General features: G+C 40.0%; 3 protein-coding genes across 4 annotated transcripts; all 3 read right to left on the bottom strand.

Annotated features, from left to right (window-relative positions):
• Positions 1-647: 647 nt before the first annotated feature.
• rinl (Ras and Rab interactor-like) lies at positions 648-12,989 on the bottom strand. The gene is made up of 11 exons (XM_067594064.1): positions 11,666-12,989; positions 11,223-11,388; positions 7,606-7,717; positions 6,911-6,983; positions 6,456-6,544; positions 6,175-6,257; positions 5,310-5,541; positions 3,786-4,472; positions 3,292-3,609; positions 3,047-3,178; positions 648-2,265 (listed from the first exon to the last, which is right to left on the bottom strand). Coding segments are annotated over exons 1-11 (2,289 nt in total). The 5' UTR covers positions 11,668-12,989; the 3' UTR covers positions 648-1,870.
• A 150-nt stretch (positions 12,990-13,139) lies between these two features.
• sirt2 (sirtuin 2 (silent mating type information regulation 2, homolog) 2 (S. cerevisiae)) lies at positions 13,140-19,337 on the bottom strand. Its single transcript, XM_067594065.1, has 16 exons — positions 19,142-19,337; positions 18,953-18,999; positions 18,732-18,774; positions 18,472-18,582; positions 18,287-18,328; positions 18,052-18,158; positions 17,617-17,673; positions 17,384-17,452; positions 17,167-17,296; positions 17,000-17,059; positions 16,811-16,866; positions 16,629-16,705; positions 16,468-16,519; positions 16,281-16,348; positions 15,331-15,397; positions 13,140-14,413 (listed from the first exon to the last, which is right to left on the bottom strand). Exons 1-16 carry the CDS (start codon positions 19,155-19,157, stop codon positions 14,273-14,275), a joined length of 1,143 nt encoding a protein of 380 aa, XP_067450166.1. The 5' UTR covers positions 19,158-19,337; the 3' UTR covers positions 13,140-14,272.
• Positions 19,338-20,073: 736 nt separating this feature from the next.
• dmac2 (distal membrane arm assembly component 2) lies at positions 20,074-24,082 on the bottom strand. 2 transcript variants are annotated; one of them, XM_067594066.1, is made up of 6 exons: positions 23,977-24,082; positions 23,004-23,194; positions 22,505-22,585; positions 21,407-21,546; positions 21,060-21,222; positions 20,074-20,954 (listed from the first exon to the last, which is right to left on the bottom strand). In XM_067594066.1, exons 1-6 carry the CDS (start codon positions 23,992-23,994, stop codon positions 20,780-20,782), a joined length of 768 nt encoding a protein of 255 aa, XP_067450167.1. In that variant the 5' UTR covers positions 23,995-24,082; the 3' UTR covers positions 20,074-20,779. The 2 variants fall into 2 exon arrangements, with proteins under 2 accessions (XP_067450167.1, XP_067450168.1); XM_067594067.1 differs by lacking the exon at positions 23,977-24,082 and adding an exon at positions 23,797-23,931.
• Positions 24,083-24,387: the final 305 nt, after the last annotated feature.

Genomic DNA, 24,387 nt, shown 5'->3' on the forward strand with positions numbered 1-24,387 from the left:
TGAGTAAGATCAGCATAATGGACTTTTACTTAGACGATTCTGCTCCACAGCTTGACAAACAGAGACACTGACCTGTGCTGACAGTATAGTGTTTCACAAATTGGTTGATAAACTGCTGGAGTCCTAATTGAGTTTAGGAATGCCAATAAATCTAGGCATGTGTGTGTGTGTGTGTGTGTGTGTGTGTGTGTGTTGTGTAGGCTACATGTGTATGTGCACCTATAACTCACATGTGAGAAGGAATCTCAAAAAACAAATCTACTGGGATCTACCAGCTGGACAGGAGTTACAACACAGACTGATATTGTTTGTCAGCATATTTTAAAACCGTATATATCAACCAGATTTTATTCTTGGCTCTGTGTCACATATTTCCCAGTACAAATATGGTGCTTCAATTAAAACATAACTTGTGTTCTTTATCCTACAGACTGTGAATGAAAACATTTTAAGAGGTTACAGGCTGTACTACTCACAAGAGGGTTTATACTGCTCTCTAGTGGTCAAAAGGGAAAACACATATTTGTGGATTACTTCTAGGTGAGCTTGTCTTGGTAAAACCTTTGATATGCACTTTTGTTTTTTAAATAAATTTACAAGGATGGAGCAGTACATATATATAAATTTAGAAAAGGCCAAAGCTCAGGTGGTATTTCAACAGTATTAAATTTAATCTTGATTAATAAGAAAGACTTCACTAAGTGAGGGAGGAACGGAGTCAACACAAAGGGCATGCTCTTGCAATAAAAGGTTGTACAACACTTATACAAGCATACCTAATATCAAGTCGTTATGGTGAAGATTATTTAAATTTTTTAATTTAGATACTAGATTTTCTAGGCGTCCTTGAGGCAGAAGAAAGAAAACAGAAAAAACATACCTTTCACATGAGGTATAATGGCTAACACAAACAGTTGCCTAATTATACATCCAGCTGACACGCAGACACTTTCACATTCATTTTGAAATTGTGTTTATTAGCTGTTGTTACTTTCATATTAATATATTAACAAGTCAAAAATTGCATTAGATTAAATTAATAAGCATATTAAAAAATCCCAAATGATTTTGCACCTTACAAAATGTAACCTAAATATGAGCGTTATCAGTATTCTGAATAAGGTTTGACAAATCTCCTGCATCAAATAACATTTAAGCTTGCTTGCATATCTATGCATATCTGGGAAAAAGTGGATTGATGGCTGATGACTGGGAATATACTATTAATGGATCAATGTGATCAATTATTTGATGTACAAAAGTCACCAAATTATCAGCTAAAAAGGAACAATACATTTTTTTTATGTGGTTTCAACAACACACGAACACTTCTCTTCTTTACAGTTCAACTCACACACACTGCCCAACTTCTTTGGCTTGTGACGTCTCAAACTGATGCAGTATCTACTTGTGACCCCCCATTTCAGGTTATGGCCCTAAGTGTGGACATGAATTGGGTGATTTTTCCTACTCAGATTGTTGAATTTGAAAGGTTTTTAGAACCCTGAAGAGATATAAATATCCAGTACCTGACAAGAAAAAAGTTTGAGAAAAGTCTGAAAAATTAAGCAGATTTTTTTTCCTCTTTCTTTGTCCCTTTTAGATTTTGTGACCTCCCGACTGCCAGGTTGGGATCCTCACACTAATACCACAGTATAATAAGTAACAGACATTTTGATAATTCACTGACACCAGTGTGATAATGACACTGATCTTTAGCTTTCTTTGGCCTCTTTAGAAGAGGAATGATGGGCATGATGGGATATGCTGGGAGTTTATGTGGAAGCTTCAGGGAGGGTTCAACCCAGTGAGAAAATGCTGAGGTAATTTCACCATCTTCAAATGTGTGGTCCAAAGGTCATAATGTTTTTTATCTCAGGCCCTCCTTTGTCCTCATCTCCTGCTCCAGCAGAGTCTGCTGCTGCTGTCCTTTCGCTGTCTCCTCCCTCAGCGTATGCAGAGCATTTGTGCTGCTTTCTGTCTGCTGCTGAGACTCAACATCAACACAATCTTTTTCTTTCTTACTCTCCTCTTTACTCCCAGTCTCTGTTTCAGAGTCCTGTGAGCCCCTGTCACGGCACACCTGCCTGCGAATGGTCCGTCGGTTCTTGCTGCGACGAGATTGGTTGCAGTGCAGGGTGCGCCTGCGATGCCATTGATTGAGAGAGTGTTGGGCTTCAACGCTGAGCTGACGGGCAGCCAAGCGTGGCCGGAAGCTGCTGATGTAGTAGAGAGAGGCGTATAGAGTTGTAAGGTAGTAGCCTCCTGTTGACATGGGGAATACAGAAAGAGGGATGGTCTGTGAGTTCTAATTGTAACTTAGCAGTAGCTAAATCTCTATAATCAGTGGGAAACCATCTACTAAATGAGCAATTTAGAAAGGATTGATTTGCACTGGCTATTCGTAAACACTTCACCAAGTTTGTATGTAAAGTCCTTTCTAATTTCTAAATGATTACTAGCTAGTTTTAATCTAGTGATTTACTTAAACTGGTTGGACCATTACATTTTAAGCAATGTATTAGCTTGGAGATGTTTTTATGTACACATTAAGAAGTATGTGAGTTAAGAAGTTAGTGATATTCAAGCGGTTTGAGTGAGAAATATCTGATTAAGCTAATCTAGCTGACATTATTTGGTTATTAGCAAACCATCATTGCCATATTTTGTCATTTGAGATATGTTGAGTTATTTTTGTTTTAAATGTCATTTAAAATCTTCCCACTTTACATCATTATTAAACTGCATTGCAAATGTCAGGTCAGATAAACTGGTCGTAGTTATGTTAGTTTTGTCAGCTGGTTCAGTCAGCTATGCAAAAGTTACAACTATGTAGCAGTTACTGGGTGTAAACATTTATTACCAGCTAATCTTTAGAACTAGTTTGTGTGTTGCAAACTGTTTTGATTTGGTGATGCGTAAATCTCCACAACACTAGCACTTACAGTTAAGTTCAAGCCAGCTTATGAATCAACCAACCTATCCACTACAGTGTATTTTGGTGGTCATTTGTGTATAAGCAGCAGGATGAGTGCATCTGCCGTACCCTCTCCCTGTAGCTGTGTGGGGTCCAGCAGCTCCATCATGTAGTCTGTGTCTTGCTGTAAGGTGACCACTTCACTACGCAGCAGCACCCATGTCAGGCAGGGCAGGAAGTCATCTGCTCCAAACACCACACCTGTGTGAGAGGAGAGGACAGGATAGTTTAGGATAGAAAGAGAAGAGGAGACTTTGACTTTACTGTGATTTCCACATTTAGCATATGAAGAGAGGTTCTCTCTTCTGGGCTACCTGCGGTTGCATTAGCATTCATGCTGTGGTAGATGCTCTTGCAGACTTTGAGCAGGATCTGGACCTTCTTGTTCGGGGAGTAGGCTTCATGCATACTAGCCCACCTCTGCTGGATCCGCTCCAGGGTCACAGAGTCAGGAACTCCGACTCCTGCTGACCCCCCTAGCTCCTTCACCCCGTTCTCCTCGAGCACACGCAGGTTGTTCTGGAGTCCCTCAAGACTGCCGTCATTGGTACGGGAGATGTAAATGCAGGAGTAGAGGTGTGTGGACACGGGTTTCAGAGCCACCTTGTGCAGGGAGAGCTCCACCAAGGAGTCTAAAGAAAAGGTACGTAAGTAAGTTAGAGGCCTCTTGATGAGAGCCAACAGTACTAACCAATGATCCACTGAGTTGCAAGATAACAACATATGTTCTGTCATTATATTAATGAACACTGTATTGAAACGTACATTTATATTAATGTATTGTCAAAGTGATTGTCAGCTCACTCACCAATCTCTGAGTCATTTAAGTCAGTTATGCCATCCAATATTGCCTGGATTTCTGGATAGTCCAACAGTGTCTCCCTCAATGATGTGAGCGATGACCTCACTTCCTGTAAGAACTCTGACCCCGTGACCCCCCCAGGATCAGCCCCTTTTTTCAGTGTCATCTCTGCAAATCCTTTTACAGCCTCTGCAAACGCCCCACCTCTCCGCTCGCTCAGCTCCTGCACACGATTGATTAGTCTTTTCTTCTGACATACCAGCCCGCCAAGAGCCTGACCCACCGCTGAGAGGCGATGTATGACTTTGTCAGCCAACCGGTGCGCCGACGGGTGGTGGGGTGTGGGGCTTGGCGTCTGAATCTCCTGTTCCTCCTCTATGCTGCTGATTGACAATGAATCGAGCTCCAGTGATGGGGGCTGAAGAAAGGAGGAAGGCCTGGGTGGAGGCAGCCAGACTCCATCCTCGATCCAGGACACCCTGTGAGGAGACTGAGGAACTGGGCTGCCATGGTACTGCAGCTCAGATGCTGGGCTGTCAAAACTGACAGGCATGGAGGGCAAGCTCTCAATGCTCTCTCTGTCGGAGAAGCTGGAGACAGAATCTCGGCTGGGTCTCCTGAGGACCACCCCTGCTGAGGCAGCTGATGTTGAGGAGAATGGTGGTGAATCTGCTGATTGGGCTCTGATTAGACCTGGACATAGCAAACAGAGATTATGAACACCACATGGGCAGTGACTTAACTGAACCCACATAAAAACCTGGACAGAGTAACTGATATATACATATATGACAGAATCAATAATGTTTTGGAGCACAGAAACACACTGTGGGACCAACTCTTACCCATTTTTTTCAAAATTTTCCACATAAAGTGAAACTGTACATGTGATTTACCGTTGTATTTAAGGGTCAGTTCACCTAAATTATACAAAGACTGTTTCCGTTTTATCTGTTTTGAAATAGTGAAGAAATGATCCCCATTTCAGAGATTTTTGCTTATTTGTTTTCTTGCAGAATGCAACAACTCCTGTGTCTGTTTGCTAAAAATGAAGCTACAGCCACAAGACGATTAGCTTAGCACAAACACTGAAAGCAATCCACTACCAGCACTTCTATATTTTGTTAATGAATACATTATATCTAGTTTGTCTGATCTTCACACAAACAAAAATTGAAAATTTTACAGAATATACAGAAATTAGGTGCTGGTGGATTTTTTAAAATTTCAGACAGAACCAGGCAAGCTGTTGCTTCCAGTCTTTATGCTAAGCTAGGTTAATTGCTTTGTTTTGTTTAGCTTCATATTTAGTGTAAAGATTTATAAGTGGTATCATTCTCTCTATCAAAGGGTGCTGTTGCTGTTGAGTTTTTCCAAATTATTATTACTACGTGCATAGTCAAACATCACTACATGTAGGTGAGAAAGTACTTTTTTTTGTAATTTGGGTGGACTGGCCCTTAAGAGCAGCAGTAACAGCAGAGTTCTAAATAAATTCTACATTTATGCACAAAAGTAACACATCCTGACCTGAGCTCTCAATAATGGCAGCAGAAAGTTCCTGGTCCAATGAGATGGCTCGTTTACTCTGTATCCCTGCCCCTGCCCATGTACGGGTGGTGCTGAGGCGTCGCTCTCGCCTGTAATTTGATGGCTGTGTGGGGGACTGAACACCAGCTGTCCGGTTTGTCAGCCACTCATCTCCATGTTCACGAAGATAGAGAGGATTGATGACACACAGGGCTCCGTTGGTGGACGTCAACTACAGAAACACACAAACAGTAATGAATTAAGATGGTGTGACAACACTGTACTCCATCAATTTAAAGCTGTATTAATTTATTTTTTGGGCCACTTGGGGGCAGCTGGACAAGCTTTAAGCACAGCATTGACATATTATCTACCTTATAAAGCTGATATGGCAAAGTTGTTAGCAAATAGAAGCCTATTTACACATCCAGCAGACAGAGACCAACATTAGCTTTCATTTTGAGTCTTGTTTCTGGAGACCTGAATGTAGATGAATGTAGTTCTGTGTGGCTCTTTAACTGCTAAATGCTCCACTACATTTTCCAGCTAGCCATTAACTTTGTCTGGCTGCTGTTTATCGACTAGAAATTAGTTGATGAGAGAGGAATATGTGGGCCCAACAAAACTAAACAATGAACTTTAGAAATGCTTAAATGCTTCACAGAACTGAGTAAAACTGCAGAGACGAGTGATAATTCTCTGTGAGGTCAGCACTACAAATGACCCCTTCCACATTAAACATAGTCATTTAATCCATGATTAATACAAAAATATTGATAGATGCAGCTTTAAGGTATTGAGAAACAAGCTGCCTCACTTGCAAGCACAAGGAAATAAGGAAGTTGTTGCACCACTATACACAAACCTGTATGGAGCACATTACAGTGCTTGGCTCCCTTTGGGTCATTTCATCAGTCTGCAGGTCAGGTGGTGTACAAAGCCAGGTTTCTGCATTAAATAAGACAGTTTTCTATCAAACAACATGATTCCCAATGCACTTTAGCTAAGTCGGTTGGTCAATGGCAACAAATCAAACAGTAAAAAAGGATCACTGATTCATAGAAAACTCAAATATACTTTTCAGATTTTTGAAATACTTCTCCTGGGAGAGGATCAAGAGTAAGACACAGATATGGAAGGACTCACGAGGTTCAAGCTGAGAGAGACGATCTTTGTTCCTCCCGGTTACACTGGAGATCCACTGAGGAAAGGATAGACAAAGAGCCAACACGTCCCTGACACAGAGGAAGAGATGAGGGAGATTAGATATATTAAATGGCTAATCTTACAAGTTTGCATAGACGTTGAAATGGTCACAGTTCTGTTGCAGTCCAAGCATTTGCTGATTAGCTTTTCAACTAACTTTAAAATATGAAAAAAATAATAAAAATTGGGATATTTTAGGGAGCTTTTATAATGTGGTTAGTCATAGTAAAAAAACAAACATATAATCATAGCAATATATCAGCAATTCAATATCACATGTTTACTAAAGGCTTGTTTGCTTGTTAGCTCTATGATATACTGTACCTAGGGTCAATGTGGACGTTTTAATTACACTCAACAAATAAAAAGGTATCAGTGATACAGCAGGTCCTTACCTGGTCAGAGAGTAGAAGATCACCAGCTGAGCCAAGTCCGAGAAAGACAGACGAGACTCAGACAACTGGAAGACTAAGAGAGAAACAGAGAGAGAGTGGGTAGCATTACTGTGCTCTCAGTCTAAAATGTTTAGTCGAAAAATGACATTCCTGGAAACATACTGACACTTGAACCAGGAAACCTAAAAGGGGACTTCTAAAAAATTAGCCAGTGTGACCAACCGTTGCATCAGTTTTATTTTCACACCAACAATTACATCTGTTATTTTCTGATACCTTGTGGTTTCTAAAGCTGAGCAGGTTGCTTCTGCAGAGAAGTAGGAGTAAATCTGGCTGTAGATCAGATAAGTAACAAAGATGGGAATAAACACTTTAAGAACCAGAATTTGCAGTTTGAAAGTTCCCTGGAGGCGTGTTTGGTTTAATTCATATCTGATTACCTGTAGAAACTTTGCCTGTTTCTGTGATCTGTGCTGTATTTACACTCACATTCAACAGCAGAAAGGAAAACTATGACATTGCTGGGTTACTGCAATTGTTTATCTGTCTTATCAGTCTGTCCGTTTTGGCAGAAGTAATGATTCATTAAATAACCACTAAATGTAAAATATAAGGAAGTTGGTAACTGAACCATGCCCACATGCACGCACGCACACATACAGAAAGAAATATATTTGCATGTAGTCAGTCCATACCTGTTTCTGTGCATTTGATATCATAATCAAGAACTGCTTCATGCTCTCCTCCAGCAGACACGCACAGAAGGCTGGGCTGAGATGTCGCAGAGTCCCGCACAACCAGGAAACTCTGAAGGGAGACACAGTGACTCATTTCAGTATCAGAAGTGTTACGGAAGCTTGTTGAGCAGGAAGCCGTTTTCTCCTAAATGTTCATACTGGCAACTACACAGCAGGGTAGAGAGGTCTGATTTTGAAAGTTAGTCATAGCAGGTTGTTGATATGACCAACCTCAACGTCACATACACCACAAATTTCCAAGGGTTCATAAGTGCTGAGAAATAATAAGGGGCTTGAGAAATATGACTCTATAGTGGCTGGTTAATACTATCTGAGTTTGGACCCACAGTGGCTTTTGTTGTGTTATAGGTGTTTCTTTTGCAAATATATTAAAATAACTAAACTATTAATTATACAATTAAAACCTTTGTCAGTGGCAGTAATGACAGTTTCGAGTCCACTTGAGGATGCCCCTACCAACTTTTCACAGCAGGGTTTGATTGATTTGATCCATCTGTATGACAACTGCATCTATATTTATATCTCATGTGATATAATTGAAAACTAAGGGAAAAGCTAGCTAGTAAGTGGACCTTGAGTGGAAATTGTTATGTCAAACTGCTTTTTACAAGGTCAAGAATATACTTGATGTTTAGGATGTGATCAGTTTCTTTAAGTCTTCATAGAGATGCCCTCAAACTATTTTTAACATCTCTTGTGTGGAGTTAAAGTGGAGTTAAAGTCTGAGTCTTTTTAGGGTTCCTCTGTTCAGCGTTACCAAATCTGTAACCGGTTGGCTGATACCTGCTGCTGAGAAGCATCCCCATTGCCACGCTGCCGGCATGCTTGCTAGGAATGGTTATAACTATGAAATCAGCAGTACCTGCTTTTAGCCATGCTAGCTCCAGGGGTGGCAATATCAGTCTGTCAGCCGGTCGCTCTGTCCGCTACTTTGGTCCAGGCTGAAATATCTCAGCAACTACTTAAATGGATTGTCATGAAATTTGGTTCAAACATTCATGGTCTCCAGTCAAAGAAGCCTACTGACTTTGGTGATTCCCCTGTCTTTCCTCTCATACCACCATGAGTTTGAAATTTGAGGTTCTGAGTGAAATGTCTCAACAATTATTGGATGGATTGCCATGAAATTTGCTACAGAAATGAACATTCCCCTCAGAATTAATAGTAATGATACCTTAAGTTTTCATCTAGTGCCATCATCAGGTCAACATTTTAATTTGTCCAATACTATGGTTTATGAACAAATACCATAAGCCTCTGTTAAGTGCTTGTTAGCAAATGTTAGCATGCTAACAAGCACTAAGATGGTGAACATGCTAAACATCAAATTGTTTGTCACTGCGAGCATGTTAGCATGCTGACTTTAGTATTGAGCTCAAAGCACCACTGTATCTAAATACAGCCTCACAAAGCCACTGGCATGGTTGCATCTGTACTTCAATTTGTAATACATTTGCAAAGATTCTTGCAATAATGTTTTCACTGAATAATTAAGGGCTACTCCAAATAGATATTTTTAGATATCTGGATATAGATATAGGAAGAAACTTAATCTATTTTAAATAAAAGGCCCCTAAAATCTATTTTCTCAATCAGCATCTTACTATGAGTGACGGGGTTCTACAAGAAAACACAATAACACAATTTTCTGTCAAAGTTACAACACTTGGTTATTTCACATGAAAGATCTCTTTGGTTTTGTTTTCCTCTGTGCTCTTCACACAGGTTTGAGGTGGGAGGAGCTCACTTGGAAAAAAGTGAAAAAAAAAAGTCACATGTTTCCATGCACCAATCTCAATTTTGCAACATTTGAATTACAATCTAATGACAGTTGTGGGGTCGTTTGGGTGTGTTGCCCGACATCAATCAATTCTTATCTGAGTTTTTGAAGTCAAATGGTCTGAATATCTTCACACGATCATGATCTTATCAGATTGCCTTTTTGGAAACGGCGACTAAAACAGAATAAACTGTAAATTTAGACATAATTAACTTGGGTAAAACAAAGCACATGCAATCCAAAGTACAGCAAACCAACGGCTCACTCATAGAGTTACATCACCACAACTGAATTCAGAGTGTTCTCAAACACCAGCACGCATTTATACACAAACAGAGGAAGTGGCTTTTATGCTCAGCTTGCACAGAAATAGAGACAAGTTCACTGCAAGTCACCAAACTTTGAACACACACAGAAACACATCATGGCATCTGAACATGTTTATACGAACAAATATTTCTCCGTTGACTCATAGAGGCAACTTTTAGTCACTCATAGACTCGATTAATAGGAAGACGTGTCGGAAACCATTCAAGCAGAAATGAACAAATGAACTTTTTTGTTTAGCTTAGTATTTGAACTCAGAAAACTCAGCTGTACTGAAACAACTGTGATGTACATAAGGACATTGTTAAAACTCTTAGCTTCCCTTTGAGAGTATTTGCACTAAAAAACAGACTCTTTCCCATTCGCTGTGATCACATACTCCCAAGTCAATGTGTTAACTCTGCCAGTTAGAGTTTTGCATTTCTGGCTAATTATTTGCGTGTCACGCTTTCAAATCAACAAAAAAAAGCATCATCAATACAGTATATACACAATCTACCTTTGTCTTTCCTACTCACGTTCTCTCTTTGCGGGAGTTTTTCACACTTTGCAGTTCATTTTGTAATGTCATTTCCCTGATATGCACACGCTTTTATTCTAAACTACTTCTGCATTTAGCCCCAAAAGTAGTGTTTTTTTTTCATTGTCAGATGTCAAATAGAAAAAGGAACTAGTTTTGTTTCGCAGATATGTGCATGTCAGCACTCAGTCAGACTAAGGGCACATCTGCTGTTACAGAAAATTGAAGTGAAGCACACAGACATCCATACAATATGTTTGCTGATTGAAAAATAAGGATTGCAAATGTAACTGAGACTCTTAGTTTCATATAACAGCTGGATGGATGGATAAGTAGCAAACTGACCAAGCGATGACAGGATGATATAAATTTAATGAATGAAGGGAACAGGGTGAGAAAGTAAAAGGGAGGAAAAAGAGGACACACAGAGAGATGGGAAAGTAGAAAGATTGGATGTGGACAGTGAGCCCTTAGCCCAAAGGCCAGTTCATTAGATTTCCATGATGATCTGAATTTGGAATTTTGGTCATAATACTTCGTGGTTCAGGCAAAACCCAAAATCTGCAACTTCACTGGATTGCGATAGAAAACACCCAGCGTGTAGGCTGCACCTTTTTCTAAAAAGCTGAGAATTATTCAGTGTTGGAGGAGGTTTGAACTCTACCAAATGCCCTCAAGTGTGTGAAAACTCAGACACTGAAGATCAATTTTTATATTCCACTCACCAGCTAATTTATCTTAAAAATTCTAAATTTAAAGGCAAAAGTTTGGAAAAGCCAAGAATTCACTTGAATGTGTGGATCAAGTGATCTCACTCATTTCAATGAATTCCCTAAAGTAGTGAAACGGCATTAGACATAATTTATCATGTCAAGGGTAACACTCCTTGATTGATTGATCTTTGTATTGAGGAGGAGGACAGCTCACCCCAGCAGGTGTTCCACAGATAGCAGCGTGGGCCGCCTCTCTGTCCCAGGGTGGCCCAGGACACCAGGCCTCCTGACAGCCCTTCAGCTGCTCCAGGAGGGTCAGCCTCCTCCTGCTGCTCCTCCATGGGATGGCTGTCGTCCCATTAACTGCACTGTGAACCGCCCTGGACACAAACATATGGACACATTTACATTCATGTACAACCACATGTACTTAAACAGTAGCCAATTAGCAACAAAACAGAATAAAACTGCTGATGCCCTCATGATTTGAGACAAAAAATCATGGGGTTAAAATGTTGATTTATCAGGTAGGTAGAAGTTTATAGATTCATTTAAGATTAGGCTTTTTTGGACATTCATTTTTAATAATAACAAAAAATAAATTAAAAAAACACTCAACACAAGCTAATGGATGGCATGACAATGGTTGATACTTACATGTGTTGGGCTGGTTCAGTTCATGTGAATCTCCTTCTCTCCTCTACACTATGTGAAAACTTCTCCACATGTTGCAATCTTGTCTGTCTTGAACTCCTGCTTTCTGCGCGGCACAAAAAGTTGCTTAAGAGCTCAAATGGGGCTTAAATAGGAAGCTCACATGTTCCTCAAAAACATCCCCAAGGCGTTCACTGTTATATGTTCTGTATTCTTTAAAATATTCAGTATTTCACATTTCAGGTCACTGCTGTACGGATGCCACGTTTGTCTCCTTCTATCTATCTCCCGCACATGCTGGCTTTTAATGCACTTTCAATTTTCATGTGAAACTGCTCAGCTGATCTTTGATCACTGCAGTCCTCGCCCTCCCCTCAAGTGTGCATGTGGTTAACCCAGCTCTGTGCACATTATGAACAATGGAAAGACAGAGCAGTGCCTATTTTTTCTCTCTGCAGCGCCGTCTGTCTTCTACTCTGAAATGATGAATGGTAAAGACTTCAAAGTTGAGATCAGACAGCGGTCCTGAAAATGCAACTCTGAGATTATCTGTGTTTCTCATGTGTTGCAGATTTTATCTTGCAGCTGTAGAAAAACACAAAGATGCAAATTTGAGTCCATCAGTTAGAGGTGTAAATACACAGAAAAATGAGTTGAGAGACAGAGAGACAGTTGGATGTCTTGTATTCATGAAGGGGGTTTCATGTCTTAATTTTATCGCATGCACTTGCAGGTTGGTTTGCTGACTGTCCAACAGTCCTGCCTATCACGGAAACCACAGTTAGAGGTGTTGATGATTGGTCAACATTTCCGTGGCAACAAGTGTCATGGTCTTCCTTTTACATGCAGCACTGTTCCACTTTCTGTTTGAACCACATTCTGCCAACAATGTTATCAACAGAGGGCAATAACCAATACAGCTGGTTCCAAGAAGCCAAACCAGAACCAACTATTAACCTTTGAAGTGTTGGACAGGAATGATCACTTTAAAATTAATAAAACCAGTGGAAAAACATGATATTAGTTGGAATCACAGGCCTTAATCCGTGAGCTGAAGAGGTGAACAACTTTGTTGCCATTTTTTTCTTTATGACATTTGTTGCAACCAGTTCGTTATTTTAAAAAAATGAGATTGAGATGTAAAATACACATTGACTTGAAAATACAATTTAAAACATGTAATAAAGACCTGTCACCAGGCAAACACTTTGTTAGCACATTTCAATGTGCAAAAAGTAGGTTATACAGCTGCAAAGTAGCACCAAAGTGGCCATTAACACTCAACTTCTCAATTGTGCAACCACTCTAAGAGGGAAAATATGGGGGATTAATTATGACAGCAATCACTTCAGATGGTGGTACAGTAGCTACCAGTCACAAGTAAAAATTTCAAAGGAATCAACTCATTAAATGTTGGTCTTACACGAAGATAAATGAACTCTCTGACACAGTTTCAACAAAAGTAAACATTATGAGCTTTACAAAGGTATAATTTATTGCAGGACTTTTGCATTAGTGTCCATTAGTATTATACAGATGTTAGTAATATTGTGTCCACCCCCAGTATTTTTTATTTGATGATGCCACAATTCATGCTCATTAAGTCTGCACAGTTTCCAGTGAAACTGTAGCGACTTTTACTAAGTTACCCCAAATTTCAGCATTCCGTGCTTGTTAGCTTTTTATGTATCTCCAAAGATTTAAACGGCAAAATTAACTAATGACCAATGTTTTCACCTGGTTATTTTTCGCATCATGTACAATTTGTTGTTCCATAAGATTAAGAAAACATCATTTGTTTCATAAACATCTGGGAACATTGTATTAAAGGAAATTACACAAATGAACTCAAACAGGAGTAGAAGGTCACATGAAAAGCAATTAATTAAAAATCAAGACATTTTAAAAGTTCTACATAACCCCTCGCATATTAACTTACTGTTATATTTACAACTACCTCTAGTTTACCAACCAGAAAGTTCATTTTTAGTACATATGTTAATGTAATTTGGTCGCTGGCCAATCAGGCAAATCGATTTTTAAATGTAATACAGCCTGGTTATCTTTTGAAGAAGCTTGTTCATGAGTTAATCTGTACTCAATTGGTCTGGAGGTAATATGCCAGCTTGCCCACAACGCAGCAGATTCATGATCACGCTGCTGAGGTTTTAGACATTATAACCACCACCTCCGCTCAGCGAGATCTGCAAACTTTTGTTGATGACATTTTTTCTCTAAGGCTGAAATGTAGATATACTTAAAAAATGCCACAGTCTACTGCAGCAAAGTTTGCCCATGCACAGAGTTAACTGCCTCAGACAAAGATTGATGTGTGCTTGTGAAAAGAAACATCTAAGTATATTAAAGTCTGTAAAGTGCAAATAACTGATATAAACAAAATCATGGGATGTCAGATGTCATGTGCTTATTCAGAAGAATTAAATGTCCGCTGATGAATAATGAGCGTCTTTCTCTGTTTCACAGACACCCAGCACCCGAAGCTTCAGCTGCAAACACAAACTCTGGTATCATATTCTCCCTTTCAGGGCTGTCTCCAAGCTGTGACATCACAATAGTGGCTTTTAATAAAAAGGGAGCTTTCTAAATTAGTTACTCTTCCTTTTTGGGCTCTGGTGCCACCAATGAGGAGCTCGCCTTGGCTGCAGCTCCTTTGCTGTCGCCGGCCTTTTCCTCCTTGTCCTGACTGTCAATCCTGGCGTGCTCCTGCTTCACCAGGTTTTCCAGCTCCGCCTGGAGAGACGAGACAGAGAGGAAAGAAGGCAAAACAAAGAACGTGACTAATGTGTGACAGATGGAGGACAGACTGGTGATAGCATGGCTATGGTTTAAAAAAAAAAAAAAAAAAAAAAAAAAAAAAGATTTAAGTAAAAAAGATCATGCTGTGCATTTAGAAGAAGCCCTTTCACGACCTCACATGCAATGACAATATCACACAGGAAAATCAAAAATAGGCTTCCTTCACATTTCATATCTCTCACCTTTTTGTTTCTGCTGCAGTTGTACAAACAAAACTTTCTGCATGCAGCAAAGGACACGTGTTAAACTGTCTCCTTCATATAAAGGTTTATGAGTGTGGTTTTGCACTGACGTCTTAGTAGAGCTCTATAGACAAAGCCAATAACCAATACTTAATACTGATATTCAATAAGTTAAAAATATTTTCAATTTTCATGCCAAATATAGTGTCCAATAAATCTACCAGCAGTAAAATACTAGTACAATACTACATTTTGGTTTACAGAAAAAATAATCCAACTTTACATGGAAGAAATTCTTAAGATGTCCTGTTTGTATGTTAATTTGTACAACATATTTCATTTCAATCATACATACTTTATAAAGTATGTGCAGGATCAAATAAGAAAATATTAAATGATGTTTTAATGATGTGGTATCTGTAAGGAAATTCAAATTTAAGTGACTCCCATGAGGAAAACTGTGATATTCTATTGTGACTGAATTACTGCAATGGTTAACTTGGCCTCATTAACTCTTGACTGAGAAGTGACGACAGTATTAACTGCTCTACTGAACCGTGCGATGCGCCTGTAGTCGATATGGTCGATGTAGACTGTGCCCAAGCAACGAAGAGAGAAGTGTCAACCTAAATGTGCACAGGATTCACATAAGATGATTCTGTAACTTACCTTCCATCCCAGCAGGTCAGCTAGAGCCAAACAACCATCATCACATGCACTGATGTGAGCTACATCTCTGGAGACAGAAGTAAAGACCACTGTGTTAGAATCTGGACAGGCTCCATACTGTACTACTACTTCATTTCTGATACCGATGCACATACCAATATCTCAACACTGACTGACCGCCAAAACTGATACAAATCTCATTTTTATTTTTTCCTCTTTAAAACCATTTAATGCACCAGTCATATGCACTTTGCTAAAGATAGCCTTATAAAAATATGATTCATATTTTTTTTGGACTGTAGTGACATGTTTACAGTTCAAAGCTACAGTTTATTTAGTGTGCTGTTATGTTTATCACATTAGACACATATTTGAGCACCAAAACTGCAGTGCTGCTGCATATTAACAGTTTCAACTTCCTGGTGGTTTTAAAGAATTTTACTGACATATATTTTCAGAAATGGCTGGACAGTTTGTCATTGCTACCATGAATTGGCAACAACTATTTTTGAATATCATGATGACTCTTGAGTGATTGGGTAATTATTGAGTAAGTTGAAGTAAGTTACTGAGCAACTACTTTAAGTATGAGTTAAGTTCAATGGTAAGTGTCGCAAGAATGCAGGATAGAATAAAAGTATTTTGCTCGATCAGCGTCATGGATAATGATTAGACGCCCTCTGGTGGTGCATATAAGCATGCACGTTTATATATCAAATAATATTGATCATTTTGACCCAGTTTATCAATTTTAAAAACTTCTCATCATCACAGACCTAACCTTTTCCCCCCAATATGTGATCCAGTGTATTTGGCAAACATTATATTGTGTATATTGCACTGGCACATCTCTCATCATCTGAATACAGACCTGTTTTCACATAAGATAAAAGCTGCAACGGGAGGATAAATATAACTGGAAATTAGAAGTAGCAGCATCACTGTATCACCTGTAAGCCTTGTCTGAGTCGAAGTCCATCCCTCCTCCAAAACCAAGCAACCCGAGCATAGGGTCAGCCTGCACAGACAAACACAGACACAATCCTGCACAGAGAATCCAAGAAACACACCTACACCAGAAAATAGGAGTGAACATAAATGAGAGATAAATTAGTTGATGGAGGCTTGGAAGCTTACCTGCCCGGCCTTCTCCATGTTGATGAGCAGCCTGGGGCAACTTTTTGAAACCCTGAATGCCACAAAAACAGAAACACACAATCATTTACGCGATATTTTAGTAACTCAGCTGTCTGTGCTCAGCGGTAGATTTCAGGAACATGAAATTTAATCTGCGGTACCTGCTGACCAGACTTGCGAACGGTTGCACTTGCAGAGACGTCCCCATGATGATGAGAAGATCACAACGAGGAAAGTCCTGAAAGTTAAAAGCAGAGTGAACAGAGTTTATTACTGCAGAGACATTACATCACATCCCCTCCAAACACACATGTATACTTTCAAACTACCACAATTTGCTCACCATTTTCATCGAAGTGAAGAACCGGACGGGTAGATTCTCTCCAAAGAAGACGATATCTGGGTGAACGGAAGTGAGGGACACAGATGATGGTGATATGATGATGATTGTATAACACTGAGGTATATGGTAATACTGATATTATGCAGTTGGGTTTGTTAAGGAAGAAAGAGAATAAATGGTGTGACTGACCTGGCTTGACAAGACTGTTGCATTTGTCACATCTGGGAATGTCATCAGAAAAGATTTTTTCTAGAGGGCAGAAGGAGGATGTTAAAGTCCCAAATGGCAAGAAAAAACAGCTCAATAATCCCAGGCTGTTGTTGTTACATGTAAACGTTAACAAACGCAAAAGACACCTTTCATCCAGTCCAGGTTGTACTCCTTGCGGCAACAGAAGCTGACACAGTGGGATGTGTAAAATGTTCCGTGAGCTTCAATTAGATCCTCTCCTTCAAGCCCGGCCACACGCTCCAAGGTGTCAATATTCTGAATGATCACACACACAGACGTCAATGTCGAGTGACTTTATGTACAGTATGTGAAGCAGAGAGTCTGGCTGTGTGTTTTTCATACCTGTGTGTAGCAGCGTCTCAGGAGCCCCTTGTCCTTCAACAGCTTCATGAAGTAGTGACAGATTGTCGGCTAAACACCAATAAAAGTCAACCACATGAGAACAAACACATGTGAAGCAGTTCACTCTTTCATGAAGTTACATTTTACACAAAAATGTTGCGATATGCTTTTAATGCGAATACATTTTCAACATTTAATATGTGGCCTACTTGGCAGCAGGAAGTGTATCATACCTTAAACTGTCCTGGGTAAAGCTCCTTGGCCAAGGCAAAGAACGGCTCCGGATGTTTCTGAGATAGAAGATGGAGAAAAACATTTTAGAGGTTGCAGTGAGGACTGGAAAAGTAATGCTGACAGGTCATAAAACCTTAGTTTCTTATGGCAGTAAGAGGTAGACTTGTACAAAATATTACAGTTGTCTGACTGAAATATGGGCTTTGATTTAATGTGGAGCTGACACTAACTGTTCATTTGTGACAATAAGCTGGTGAAAAGTATGAATCCAAAAGACCTCACTTCTTTATTAAACTTTTGATTGATTAGGATACAATTAATGTTCGAATATTAACAATATAATTTAACTTCAAATAATTAAAAAACTGTCAAGGTTTTTTGAGGCCCCTGAAAGAACCTTTATATACCGTATCATCCTTTAATCTTTAACAAACCTTGAAGTAATCTATCTGGAAGATGGCCTCTGGGTAGGGCAGGTTATATTTCTGCAGGTTTGCATACAGGCCAGTTCCAGGTGAGCGGAAATCAGGGATCCCAGCCGCTGTGGAGAGAGATGATGTTCAGAGTTACAGGTTTGAAAACAAATTTAGAAACATAAAAAGACAGTACAAGTTGTTTGATACTTTGAAATACTTTTTTGTACTGTGATGTTAAGGCTGTGATACTCACATGTGGATATACCTGCTCCAACCATGCAGAGGATGTTTTTACCTGTGTGGAAGCAGAGCAACTTTTGACTCAATCAATATAACTGCAGTATGACAGCAGGCTTGTAAGCAGTAAATCAATCCACCATAGTCAGCCCTGATAGATGAGCCGAATGGATGCAGCATGAGAAGCGGCCAAAGACTCACATTTGCCACTCTTGATGTATTGTGCCACTCCATCCAGAGTTAGTTCATCCAGAACTTTTTCTGCTGAGCCGAGGCCCAGGGTGCTGGAAAAGAGGTTGCGCAGGAAGTCCACTGGCAGGAACACAGAGGAGAATCAGATGAGAGTAGTGGAAGATGAATAATTCACTCATATGTGGACAGAAAATAATTCCAAACTCCATTCAGGATCATTATTATCATATATATGATGTTACAGATGTGTTATTGCTGTTTTCACGTACTCTCTCCCGCAGCCTCGTCCTCACTGCTGTCGTCGGATTGTTCCTACAAAAGGAAACAATACCGACATGTAATCAGTGTCCATATATTGAGCAGCAGTGCAAAGTCATTGTGCTGTGTCAAAGGGTGACAGATGTTGAGTTTGTTGTGTAATAACCAGGCTGACAGCCAGCATCTACCTGCTAAAATTAACTCGCTGCTCTATGTAAACACTTTTCCTTACCTCCGGTTCAGGAGTAACCTCGTCCTCTTCTTCTCTTTTAGGGAGTTCTATAAATGCAGAATTCAAACACAAGTCTGCTTAAACAAATGTTTCTCCGTGTAAATGTCACATAGCTAGAGTGGTGAAGCATAGTCAGACCGTCAAATTGTGACACAGTTGTGACTCAGTGACATCAGACAGTCATCCTACCTGATGCATCAGACATTTATCCGTCTACTGACACCCTTCAAACACACGGGTCCAACTAGCACCGTATTTAATTTCGTTATTTTACTAAGTTGTGACAGGTATTCGCTACACAGCTAACACTCAACTGGCCCGTTTTGTTGTTGTCCGTCAAAAACACGGTCCGTGTTTGTTGTGACCCAGTTCCCGTGACATGATTGGTTCTTTTTCTTCTTCTTCTTCTTTGGTTTTACTCGAGCCCTCAGGAAGTGCGCCGGGCATTGAAGCCAATTTGACATAGTGGCCAAACCGGTTTTTTGAATGTCACAACCCCGCAAAATGACACGTTTCACTATCAGAATTTGACCCATTCGGTCCGACAACATTTGGAAAGTCTATAGCCGCACGATCGAACTGTTTTATCCCCATTCAAGTTAGCCGGAGGGCTAAACCGGAAGTTAGTCGTCTCGGCCGGCGGAAGTCTCTAGTGAGCATGCTCCAGCGTCCATTGAGCATTGTAAATAAATACACGTTGAAAACAAATATGCGTAACATAAGAAATGTATGAATAACATTTATCCTACTACTAAAAGTTAGGCAATAATAATGCTATCCAACGTGGGGTGTGGAAATAGCTCATAGATTTCCTGTAAGTCCTGTTCTCATTAAAACAAACACCGAAGTCAATGTAGATGGTGTCTTTACATACAAAAGCTGCAGTGATTCCTTCATCCCCATTCACTTTCTTCTCTGAGTCCAACTGGTGTCTTCATCTACCCTCTGTGAAGTCTGACACTGCAGCAGTACAAGGCTCACACAGGATTATGGGCTTACGTTTCCCCATATAAGCTTCTACACTGAAGATTAGAAATATATACAGACACTATGATGTGTTTTCATTGTGTTAAACATGGCTTGAAGATTCACAGGTAAATGTCATAAATTTACAAGAACTGTGATTCTGAACAATAAAATCTTTATTCACAACATTTACAATTATATTTACATTTCGGCAACAAATAAAATTACTGCCACATAGGCAGACAATGTGCATTTTGCTTGAGACAGAGACATGATATTGCATTGTAAATATTTCAGAATGTGCATTTGATATTATAAATGTACGCACTCTTGACAGCAAGTTGATGGGAAAACAACACACTATACCAAGCAGACTGTGATAACAAACTGTATACTTTGAAGGATTATGCCAAATAATCCCACAAATTTAAGGTAGTACATTTGTTCTTCCACATTGCTGTATTTTTTCTTTTTCCCATGTTCATATCTGGTTAGACGTTTCCAGTGTCCAATTTGGGTATATAAAAGGCTCATTCTGGAGGAGTGTGCCAAGACTTGCAGATGCAGATGTAAAATTCTAAATGCTAGCTTGACTTTCTGTGTGATAACCCTAAACTTGGCTTGGTACAGTACTGAAAAAAGATCCTTGATGGCTGAATTGCTGCAATAATCAGACTCGCAGAGGAGAATCGCCTCTCTTCTTTTCATGTCAGTTGTGTCCTCTGCACCTCTCTTTGCTCCATCATCACCCTCTCTCTCTCAGACTAGTATATGATCAGGCAGCAGAGCTCTCTTAGAGGACTTTTTCCTCTTTCTGCATTGTATCCCTTGATTCTTCTGATTCCTGTCTTGGTCCATGCCCTACCTCTGTGCTTGCATCTGCTCCTCCTTTTCCTCTCCCTCCTCCTGCCTCAGGCTGTGGTCGTATCCAGTGGCGGTGATCTGGCATTGTGGTAACATCTCCTCCAGCAGGATGATGACCAATCCAGGACTGGAAATCCCTGGGAGGGACGATATGTCCAGACGCCGCAGTCCCCTACAGCACACACACACATTACACAAAAAGGGAGAACTTAATACAACAGAGGCGATTGGTGACATCAACTAGACTACGCTGTGAAGGTTTGGATAATTGAATTACTTGAGATTTCTCAGGGCAGCCAGACCGCCTGTGGTGATGCGTGGACAATGTGATATGTCCAGTTCCTCCAGAGAGTCCTGGAACATGTGGAGCCTGGCCAGGAACCAGTCGTCCACTTCAGAACATCCTCGCAGGGACAGACTCCGTAAAGATCTCTGGTTCTCTGAGGGAGGACAAAGCAGATGAAAAACACTGGACTCCTGTGCTGAATATGATTGAAATGAATTAACAGTACATGTGTCTGACAGAGTAAGAAAATTAAGTTACAGCAGGAGAAAGTGATTTTGAGAGGAAAGAAAAAAAGAAACTGAAATAAAGACAAACAAGTCTGAGTTGGAGCTCAGTACCCAGGTTCCCCAGTCCAGTGTAGTTGATGACTGTGTAGCTCATGTCTATTTCCTCTAGAGGGGTATCTTTGTGATTCAAGAAGTCCCAATTGAACCTGCCCCTCTCGTCTGCGCGGAACCAGGCTGGCTGGCCAACAAACCTGAGGACATGATGCAGCATAGACAATCACATGAAAACTGGATCACAGCAGCACATCTGGAACATGACTCTGAAAATGTCATCTTTACATCTAAAGTGCATCACAGCAGATTATATGAAAACATGTTACAAGACACTGATGCTGCATATGAAAAATATATGGATTTATGTATGTGAAAGTATATTGGAAGTCAGTCGGTTGGGGCTTTAGTTCTGAAAAGTTACAAAGAAAAAAGTAACGTATTATGTAGGAACTATTGCACAACTCTGCCACCTTGACCCTCGGAGCTCAGCTGCTGCTCTAAATCTTAGTCTGGTTGGTTTGTCACAACACATATGTCATCAAGTCCTGTGTAAGTTTATATATATGACACCAATCTGGTTTTCACATATCATGAATGTAGAAAGTTTTCCAATTAGTTGATCAACAGAAAATGTTCAAACTATTTTAGTAACTGATTAATCATTCAAGTCATTTTGTTAGTCAAAAACTCCAAAGATTAGTTTATTCGATCTGCAGCTTTGCTGTTATGTAAATTCTAATTTGGGGGATTTTGGACGGTTCTTCAAAAAAAAAAAAAAAACATTTCAAGATGTCACCATGTGCTCTGGGACCTATTTATGGATATTTTTCATTTTTTGGACATTTTATAAACCACACAGCTATGTAATTAATGAATCAAGATTATCATCCGAAGATACTGAAAATAATCAGAATTTATACAGAAAAACAATACCAGACCCATAAACAACAGGAGTACAGCAGTACCTTTGTACTTGTCATGATATCTTTAAGACTTTAAGACTCGTAAAATAAGTTGGGTGAAACAAGTCACCCCATATTTCCAAGTGCAGCCTGACAGCTGACATGAACAATAATTTTAAAAAGAAAAAATCATCTTAAATCTGCTGTGCTCCATATGACAAAATATGTAGAGGCCAGTGAAGAGGGCACTTACCTAAATCCTCCCTTCAGACTCAAGATATAATATGCTGCTGCTATGTCTGCTCCATAAAACTTCTGAGTGTAGCCAAAGTAACTGTGAAAGACAGAAGGGAAGTCAGTGATGGTCCCTGACGGTTTCAGATAAGATATATTATATGATAACCCACACTAATCCACTTTGATTTACAATAGACCAGAAGTGAAGGACCCCTGGATGACAGAAATATATACAATTGTTTCCATTAGAGACTATACGTCTGCTAAATCAGAAAAATAGAATAATTTCAGTCTACTTTGCATGCTTCTTCTGTTATTAACATTATATTTTAAGAATCATACATTTTTTGTAGTGCAATAGATGATGCTTATGGGAACCTTTTGTTTTAGTGCATTGAGGACTGCAGCTATCCATTTCATTAATGCTGTTTCAACTAGAGTCTACCCTGCAACAGACACCAGCAGCAGTGATATGAGTTCATATCTTGAATCGAATCAGCCATAATGTTTCTTACATGTTCTTCTTCTGAAGCCCTCTACTCCTCAGCTTGGACCTCCAGCTCAGGAGCATCTCTACGTCATAGAAACGCTGGGTGAGGAACAGCAGGAGTCTGGTGTGTAGAGGAGGCGGGCTCACCGAGCTGGAGCTCCATGGTCGCCTAGCAACAAGGAGGAGAGCTGACCGCTCGCAGCACCTGCGTAGAGACTGGACAGAGACACAGAGGAGAGGACAGAGAAGAGAGGACAGAGACACAGAGGAGAGGACAGAGACACAGAGGAGAGGACAGAGAAGAGAGGACAGAGACACAGAGGAGAGGACAGAGACACAGAGGACAGAGACAGAGATGAGAGGAAGGAGACACAGAGGAGAAGACAGAGACAGAGATGAGAGGAAGGAGACACAGAGGAGAAGACAGAGAAGAGAGGACAGAGACACAGAGACGAAGACAGAAACAGGGGGGACAGAGACAAAGAGGAGAGGACAGAAACAGAAACAGATAAAGGCGAATACTGTCTCCCAGCGCTTGTCAGGTAAAGTCCAGGTGGAAAATATAAGATACAGGAGTCACCAGCTATCTGTAAAAACATTCAAGCCCTCATGTCAACGGTGCTCCTGTCTGACCCTTTTATTCTAACAAATCCTGTCAGAGAAACAGATATTAGTCGATGCTAAAGCCTTGAGAGACTGATTTATACCAACGAATGTCTGAAAATAGATGTTATTGATTTTTCACTTAAAAAATACACACTAAAACATCCAATAAAAATATGTCGTTAAACTTTAACTATTAACGAATAGCATGATACCTTCAGCATGCTGGATCTATACAGTCTTCAAGCTAACACTAGTTACGTTTTAGTAAACGCTGGAGCCTGTAAACATTGCCATGTAACAGACTATACACTGACACTTAATAAAGACACGTTAACTGTTATTAACTCGTCTGGTTACTCAAGTAATTTGTCAAAATTTGAAGGGTAACTTACCACCAAGGGTGCCGACATGATAGCGCCGTTCAACAGTAACCCGTAAGGGACAAACGTCCTCCTTGCGCATTTAGTACGTCAGTTGTTGTTCATCATTTTCACCACAAGGTGTCTCTCCACGCACGTCTCTGATCCTGACCAGGTGAACCTGATCTATCCTGATCTGGTTTGGTTATTATGATGAAGTGGAGTAGTGTTTGTGTACTGTAGTTTAAATAAGTCAGCATCAATATTCTCTTTTCATTTGCTCTCCTCCACAGGGAAAGGTCAGCAGTCATGAATACTGTCCAAGCAGCTGGTAGGGATTAAGTGTCTTGCTCAAAGGCATTTCAGCATGGTCAAGACTATAACCTGTATCATAAAGATGATCATCTGGCGCCTATAGATTCAGAGTAAACACAACAACTAACA

The sequence above is a fragment of the Thunnus thynnus genome, chromosome 7 (assembly GCF_963924715.1).
Source record: "Thunnus thynnus chromosome 7, fThuThy2.1, whole genome shotgun sequence".
Classification (NCBI taxonomy): Eukaryota; Metazoa; Chordata; class Actinopteri; order Scombriformes; family Scombridae; genus Thunnus; species Thunnus thynnus.

What these genes read in the sequence shown, in the direction of transcription:
- rinl (XM_067594064.1), bottom strand. An exon ending in TGCCATTATTGAGAGCTCAG is followed by an intron (nt 4,473 to 5,309) that starts GTCAGGATGTGT and finishes TGCTATGTCCAG; the next exon opens with GTCTAATCAGAGCCCAATCA. An exon ending in CACACAGCTACAGGGAGAGG is followed by an intron (nt 2,266 to 3,046) that starts GTACGGCAGATG and finishes CCATGTCAACAG; the next exon opens with GAGGCTACTACCTTACAACT.
- sirt2 (XM_067594065.1), bottom strand. An exon ending in TCTTCACTTCGATGAAAATG is followed by an intron (nt 16,706 to 16,810) that starts GTGAGCAAATTG and finishes TTTAACTTTCAG; the next exon opens with GACTTTCCTCGTTGTGATCT. An exon ending in ACATGGAGAAGGCCGGGCAG is followed by an intron (nt 16,349 to 16,467) that starts GTAAGCTTCCAA and finishes TTGTCTGTGCAG; the next exon opens with GCTGACCCTATGCTCGGGTT.
- dmac2 (XM_067594066.1), bottom strand. An exon ending in AGTCTGAAGGGAGGATTTAG is followed by an intron (nt 21,547 to 22,504) that starts GTAAGTGCCCTC and finishes TCATGTCCTCAG; the next exon opens with GTTTGTTGGCCAGCCAGCCT. An exon ending in CACTGGACTGGGGAACCTGG is followed by an intron (nt 21,223 to 21,406) that starts GTACTGAGCTCC and finishes GTCCTCCCTCAG; the next exon opens with AGAACCAGAGATCTTTACGG.